The following is a 7,945-nucleotide window of genomic DNA, read 5'->3' as shown; positions in this document are numbered from 1 at the left end:
AATACTCCCTCCGCCCGAAATTATTTATCATGTTACGCTTATCAAAAGTCAATTTGACTAATTTTTATAGGTAAATTAGATCACATTAATTAGATATTTTGAATAAAAAAATTAGATATTCTAAAACTATATGAAAAGTACTATAAATTACAATTTTTTGTATATTAATATGATTAAAAAATATCTTAAATTATTAGTCAAAGTTTTTATAATTTAACTCTAAAAATAAAAACCATGACAGACAATATCAAACGAAGAAAGTATTATTAAGTTTATTTTAAAGATAATTACACAAAAATAATAATACTCAATAGTAAGTGAATTAAAATTTATAGAAAATAAAACTAAGTTATTTTGCTCCATAGGATTAGGTTTGAGACAGGCTGTAATTTTCTGTTATCCTCAAAAGACAACTTTAATAAGCATTAACAACTGGATTATTCCTTTTTTTTCCTTTGTTGTTTTCTGTTTTGTATTACATCAACAATAGTGTCTAAATTACTCCGAAATAATTTCTCACTTGGTGTTTGCTATCTGCTTTGAAATCTGACTAATTTAAATCTTTACGACCTAAAACTCATTATAGGAAGAAAAAAAAATACACCCCACCTAAATAATATTTTCATTTACAAAGCTCAAATAAATATTAATGATAATATAACTTCTCCAATAAAGTGACACTTTTGAGTACCAATCAAACAAGAGAAATGACTAAGACTATCAGTACTCTATGTTGCTCAGACTGTTCAAAAATATCTGCCATGTGTGTGTCGAAGCTTCCCAAGTAGTGGATTTTTAGAGGATCCGACATGAGTATAACAGTATTTTTGAAGAGTTCGAGCAATGTAGAACAGTAGAATACAATAATTTCAATAGGCTTCTAACATCTGTATTTGCTAGGTAATCCTTGCATAATAAACTATCTTTTCCTTTCTACTGAACTACTCCTATTATCTAATTGAACAGCATTGGAATTCTTATTCCTTGCAACACATTTTCTTATTGCACCCCACTTAGCTTAGCCCATTCCACAAACTGCATACCTCCATAAATATTGTTAGCAAATCGTACACCCACGGTGAAGGCCAAGGCAACAGGGGGAACGCGTTTGGCCACAGGCGATGCTTCAACTAAACGCTCTAATCCGTTTATAATTTGGTATCGGGTATTCGAAGAGACTGCCAGAAAGAATCCTGAATGAAAATGGAGGAAGAGAAAGAGTCATTTCAAGCAAAAGGTAGAGAAAGGCTACAAGAAATGCAGAATTGACAGCAGAAAGCACTTTGGAATAATTGTAATAATATTCATGTCAATCAAATTAACTCAAGATTGCATAACTATGGTCCATTATGGACTTTTTACTTTTTCTCCTTTCAAAACTATATGATGTGAGGTAAAATGTTCAAGTCCCACCACAACACAAATTTATCCATTAATTTGTCATTTACTCTTCACCAATAATTCAGTTTTCTTTTGACACTACAGCTTCAAATCTTCATGAGCACAGAGGTTATCATATAAAGAACCCAACTAACAAAAAACACCAGACAGAATATAATTCATATTTCTTAAAAAAATTTAATTTGTATTATTGGGATAACAGAATAATGCAGATATAAGTAGGGCATGAATCATGCAATGAACTACGAAACTATTTCACCTATGTGAAAGTTTTTCCGGGATTAAACAAGCCTTTCTCTACTTAGGGAGAACGAACAACAAAATTTAAATAATAAATCAAGCAAGTTATGAAAGATGGTAGGTGTAACGGAGTGACTAATTATTGATGTTTTAACGAAGAAATATGGGGATATACATAGGGATGGAAGATGGTTCTAGTCATGCCATGTGTCATACGATGACGGATTGAATGTCATTGAGAATTGATTCTTTGCGTGGTTGCAACTTGTCTATGTGGTCATATTGTGAAAGACACTTGGGCAAGTTCCTTTATATAGAAGCTATTTGTCCAAGTTCTATTGAAATACCACTATTATTTTGCCAACAAACACCCGCATATTTTAAAAGATTTTTAACAATAAAGAGTAAGAACTAATATAGTAAGACTTGCTAGATTTGTATGGTCTGAATGCAATAGGTCTGGTATCCCAAATTCAAATCACATTTTGACCCTCATAATTTTGTTGTTCAACGCGATGTTGCGTGAATAGGTCGTGTGCTTTCCTTAATGCATATGTCTGGTTATTCATGAAAGCTCTAAAGACTTAGGCCTAATAGGAGCTCCCCGCTCCACTCTCATAAAGGTGAATCCATCAAAAGTATATCGTATTAAATAACCCTCCTTAAAAATATGAATTCATTATTTAGCTTCTTAATAGGAACGGTGGGTTCGAGTCTGCCCTTTGCTCTATAATTATTTAGCTACATAGATTCAAAGGTACAAATAACAATTCAAAAGCAATAGCACATACCCCAGAGTGCAGCACTTCCTATTAAAGGAGGGACAGGTATGTCCTCTTCTGACTTCTTGATGCTCCTGTTAGACACATAAGAATATCAAATATCAACCATTACGAGAATGAATAGCACACCATTTAGCTGAATACACGCGCAGCTGATTTCATGGCGATCAGAAACAAAAACTAAGCATCACATATTGAAGATAAAAAAAATGTGTACATTGGAGTGAATAAAGATGTACACATTCCAATAGCTACATTTTGAGAAGTTGTGCACACACAAGATCCATGTTTAGGTATTCTATATACTGTACTCATAGGGAAAATAGCATGAAATCATGATAAAGAGTCCACAAAGTTACAATAACATCCATGTTAAGAAGAATATGAAAGAAACTAAATGCAGATATCATTGCATGAAATCCAACTTCAAAGATATCGGAGATCCACCTAAAAATGAATAAAGAAAATGTAGCCCAAAAAAAAGGAAACTAAGAAGAAAGAGCATAGCTATAAAGCAGCCGGCAATAGTGAAAAATTCTTGTCAAGTAGCTTTCAGCTGCCACAAAACAAAAACAAAAAGAAGGCCAGCCAATTCTAGGATTGATCTAATTGGTATGTAAATGTGACAGGATATAATTCAGAAGAGCAAAGAAACTCTAAATTCGTTTGATGCAACTGGCCAAAAGGCTCGAATAAGCGCGACTTTCAAAGGGAAAGAAACACTCAATAACTGTAGCTTGAATATGGCTGAGTGAGAGTTGGAGGTGTACAGTATTGACAATTCAAGTGAACGAGAGTGTTTCACAAACATACCTCTTAGCAATCATTATCAAATTTGCAATGCCCTGACCAACAAGGCCGCACCCAAATCCAACTGAGCCATACAAAAATCCCTGGTAATCATGAAAGTAAAATAGGTTATAACACTAAAAAGTAACTGCTTCAGAGCTACAGGGACTCAATACTTGGGGAACAACAAATCAAATGGAACCAAAATAACAGATTATGAATCAGGACTTTGAAAAAGGATTCACGTAGAAACAAATTCTCGCATCCAATATCTATCATCTGTAGTCCGGAAGTACCAAGATCATCTAAAAGATAGCAAAGAAGTTCAAAAAAAAATTTCGAAACTGACAAAGAATTTCAAATTATTTATTTTTTTGAAACTGACAAAGAAGTTCAATTATATTTTTACCTTGTAAAAAAACGTCGAAATACGCTGCTGCAATGTAAATTTACACCCCGGCCTCTCAGCTTCAAAAACACTGCACAAAAATGGATATTCAGAAATCAGGACCAGAAACACTACTATTACCAGTTGTCATAGCAGACGTCAAACTTAACCCACAAAAAAAAAGAGGATGCGCTGATCGTGTTATTCCCAGTTTTCACATAGAACCTCACACCCTTGTGGTACATAAAATCATCTGACTTCTAACCCAAGTGAACAAGAGAAGTTTCAAAAATCAAAGTTCTGGCATGCACTTAAGGCAGCTAACACTTTTTAAGAAGAATGCCATAATAGCCATAACCAGGTCCATTTCTACGAAGCTTGTTCACTTTTCATAACATGTTTTAGTCCTAAAATGGTGTAGCTTTCCACAATAATCTTAATGGTCAGGAGAAGAAACTATACGCAAAAGAAGCATTAAGTCTCTGATGGTCAACCTCAATCAAGTTCATCTGCATGAGCAGAGAGTTTTCAGCACAGACGAAGTGAAACAATTTCATGAACATATAATTACTTTCTGTATCTAGCTTACTGAACTCTCTCAGAAGAACATGACAGTTGTCACTCTGACGCAATTAGTGTACGCACTAGATGTTGTATGACATCCTCAAAATCATGAGAACAGAAAGCACAAAGTTGGAGTCATACATGACTTGAAAGCCAAAGAAAACAGAGAATGCTGTAGAAATGAAGGTGCACAAAATAAATCAGTCACCTGCTGGGAAGAGCTCCACAAGCATGTCGAAAGCGTCCAAAAGAGCTGCTTGAAACAGACTGCTTGCGTATTCGGACATAAGGAGCCAACATGCCTACCAATGCAATGTCAACAACAATTCCAACAAGAAGATCTGCCGCATACAACTCAAACTCTGCCCAGAAATCCTTTCCCCTTTTCTGAACCTCTGCAAATGTTGCACAACAGGAGTCGATGACAATCTGCAATACATCAGATTACGCATAAACTGCCAGTCTTATCAGGTTTAAGCTCTATAACAATCAAGCTTGTTAGCTACCAGTTCTTTAACTGATGTATAAAGTTACCCGTCAGTTAAACAATTTATTAATCCATTTTCCACAACTCATTCCTCGACTTAGAATGTTTTTCCTTGAAAATCTATAAGCATGATTGTCCCCACAGCTTAGTAAAAGAGAGCAACTGATTCCATAATCACTTATTACAAGCTTTGTACGTGATTCATGCACACCTCAGATCACAGTGGCTACTTAGTAGGTTTGTACCCTATATGGTAAAAATGCAAGTCAAACACATTTCACAATCATTACTCTTAAAGAGAAGAAATATTTTGGCATTTTTTTAAAGTTTAGTGTTCGAGCTAGCTTGAGCGTAATATTTGTGGCACGCTACTCAATTGATAATACCAATTACCAAACTCCTCATGACATTAGTGATCAACCATAATAAAGTACTGGCATAACTACCTCTCAATTTCAGTATTTTCAACAATTAAAAGAAATATAGCTCCAGATTATCAAACTAACCTCTGTTCCGACTTTAAACAAAAACGACGGATCAGCAAGCATTCGATTTCTCAGCATTGAGCAATGTCTCATTAAGAATCCCAGCGGCCAAGCTGAACCCTGAATGTCAAAATACCAATTCAAAATGCAACCAGTACATCACATATATCAAAAAAAATTTAACACTTTGCACCATAATTAGTACTCCCTCCATTTCAATTTATTTATCTTACTCTCTCTTTTAGTTCATTTAAAAAAGAACATCTCTTCCCTTTTTGACAACTGTTTAGTTCTAACTTTCCACGTTACATCTCTAAGACCACAAGCTTTAAAGACATTTTGATCTATTCTAAGCTAGAATGCATTCATAGATTTTGAAAACTTATCTTCAAATATCTGTTCGGCCATGGAATTCGATCGTCAAATATTTCCAAGTACCCAAAACTAGCTAATTTTGGATTTTTGAACTTCCACTCACAAAACTTCACAAGTTTTATCATATCCAAATACAACTTCAAATTCCCAAAACTCAAAATTTCAAGTTTCAATTTCAAAATCAACAGGAGCTTACTATATCTTACGTTTAACAACATAAAATGCAAAAATCTTTTGTACTTTCTTAAACTCTACGTCAAATCAAAACCACACAAACAAATTAAAAGAAGCCACTACATTTCTTTCACCTGCATATCCAAGTAACGACTAAGAATCAATCTCCGAATCCCTGTAGTTTTAGCAGCTTCCAACATATCAATAGGCAATTTCGCCCCCAATTTTTCAGCCTCTTTAACCACCTCATCAAACTTCACTATCGGCCCAAACTCTTTTTCTTCATAATCACCACCGCCGTCACCGTCATCTCCGCCGCCGTTGTTGTCAGATGGAAACCCACCTTTTCCGTTACCCCCATCACCTCCGTCAACAGTTCTAACGATGGATTCTTGTCCAGTACATGTAATTCTGAAAAATCGATCAGTTTTCATAATCGATTGTTGTAAAGATACAAACTTTGAGAGATTTAAGCATTTGAATTGTGGAATTTGGGTTTTGTTTGAAGAAATCGAAAGATTTGATATATGAGAAAGTGATGATTGAAGCAGAGCCATTGTTTGATGAAATGAGCCAAGATTCACTTTCAAGTTTATAGTAGGAGCAACAACGTAAGACAGAAATTCTTTTATTTATTTTGTCATCGAGTTCGACTAATTTAAATTCAGTTATTTTTCGAGGAGTCTAATTAAGGGCTCATACATCCAGACAGTGATAGATTTAAAATTTTTGTTCAGGAGATTTAAAAAATAAAAATATAAACGTGTAAATAAGTCTTTCGAAATGAGCCCTTTGAATTTTTTACCACAGTTTTGGCAACGTTTTTAAAATAAAAAATGCATGAATATGCATCTACAGAAATACAAAAGATTTACCTTATATATATCTTGTATTTTTTTGTCGAGGATGTTCGGGTGAACACCCTGAACCCAACGTGAGTCTGCCCCTGTATCTAGATGCATGTATTCTGAATGCATGAATCAAATAAAGCGTATTTTATTTTCGATACAATATATTCAAATGATTTTACATGTATCACTCATCTCTATCTAATCTCCTTCGTCACTCTCTCATGTATCTAGTATGTATTTATAGTGATTCGCATGTTATTGAATACAAACGAATCTCGCTATCTTTCTCTATTTTTGGAATGTTGTAGTAAAAGTACACGTATTTAAATATAAAATGCAAAAAATTTAAATTAATAATATTAAACGTATAAATAATAATAGTATATGAGATAATAAAGTACGTTTGATAATAAGGAACTTTTTAATAATAGTACTAGAGAAATTGCAACAACTTTGGAGAGTTAAATTAGTGAAGTGTGCATGACCCACCTAATTTTGTATATAGAGATAATGGTAAAAATATGAGCATAATTTATTTCTTTTAGAGTTTTATTCAATCCAAATTATAAGATGTTTGTGTTTGTTATCTAAATTATATATCAAACCATATTTTGATTAGTATATTATTATGCATAGCGAATGTTATTTTTTTGTTTGAAAATAATATCAAAAGCCATTCTAGAGATAATTAAATAAAGTTAGAGATAATGACTAAATATGAGAACTATAATGTGTTTGCAACTTTCACCTAGACTAACTATTTATCAAAACATGCCTCGGAATTAATGAGTAAATTGTCATGTGGATGAAATTTTATGGACGAGTGTATTTTGATGATTTCATGCACTGGTCTAATCAGCTTCGAAATATGTTTTGATAAATAATTGATAATAGTACAGATAAAAATCAAAACACTTAATAATTTAAATATAAACTCGCAAAAAAATAATAGTTCAGATGTATTTTTAACTATTATCTCATTTTCATATTGCATATTTTACTTGTAACCAAAACATTCATAATCATAACATTTGCTTAAATATCTATATATTTATCATTTCATAATAGGAAAAGGTGTGGATTTATTGAAAAAAGTCTTAACTTTATCATCCACTAAAAGTTCGACTCAAACATCTCCTTCGTATTACAATTTTTGACTCGAAATCACTTTAAGTCACTAAAGGGTCGTTTTATATAGAATGTATTAGCAAAAATAATGCATACATCAACATTGTTCTCGTAGTTAATTTAACTTCTCCAACTCAAGTCAAAACTCACTACCCCATTTCACTCTAGAACTATTCACAAACCAATATTGCTAATCAATATAGACCAATCTCATAACCAGTGTAGTAGGAATAGTATGAAAATATAACAAAACTTGATATGTAACCAATTGGTACAAACAA

At 33.1% G+C, this 7,945-nt stretch overlaps 1 protein-coding gene across 1 annotated transcript; it reads right to left on the bottom strand.

Annotated features, from left to right (window-relative positions):
• Window positions 1-625: 625 nt before the first annotated feature.
• LOC107003233 (protein RETICULATA-RELATED 1, chloroplastic) lies at window positions 626-6,331 on the bottom strand. The gene is made up of 7 exons (XM_015201531.2): window positions 5,820-6,331; window positions 5,158-5,256; window positions 4,373-4,593; window positions 3,622-3,691; window positions 3,237-3,316; window positions 2,433-2,497; window positions 626-1,193 (listed from the first exon to the last, which is right to left on the bottom strand). The coding sequence occupies exons 1-7, from the start codon at window positions 6,240-6,242 to the stop codon at window positions 1,000-1,002; spliced, it is 1,152 nt and encodes a 383-aa protein (XP_015057017.1). The 5' UTR covers window positions 6,243-6,331; the 3' UTR covers window positions 626-999.
• Window positions 6,332-7,945: the final 1,614 nt, after the last annotated feature.

This window comes from Solanum pennellii, chromosome 11 (genome assembly GCF_001406875.1).
Source record: "Solanum pennellii chromosome 11, SPENNV200".
NCBI classification, from domain to species: Eukaryota; Viridiplantae; Streptophyta; class Magnoliopsida; order Solanales; family Solanaceae; genus Solanum; species Solanum pennellii.
This window is presented reverse-complemented; position numbering and strand designations above follow the sequence as displayed.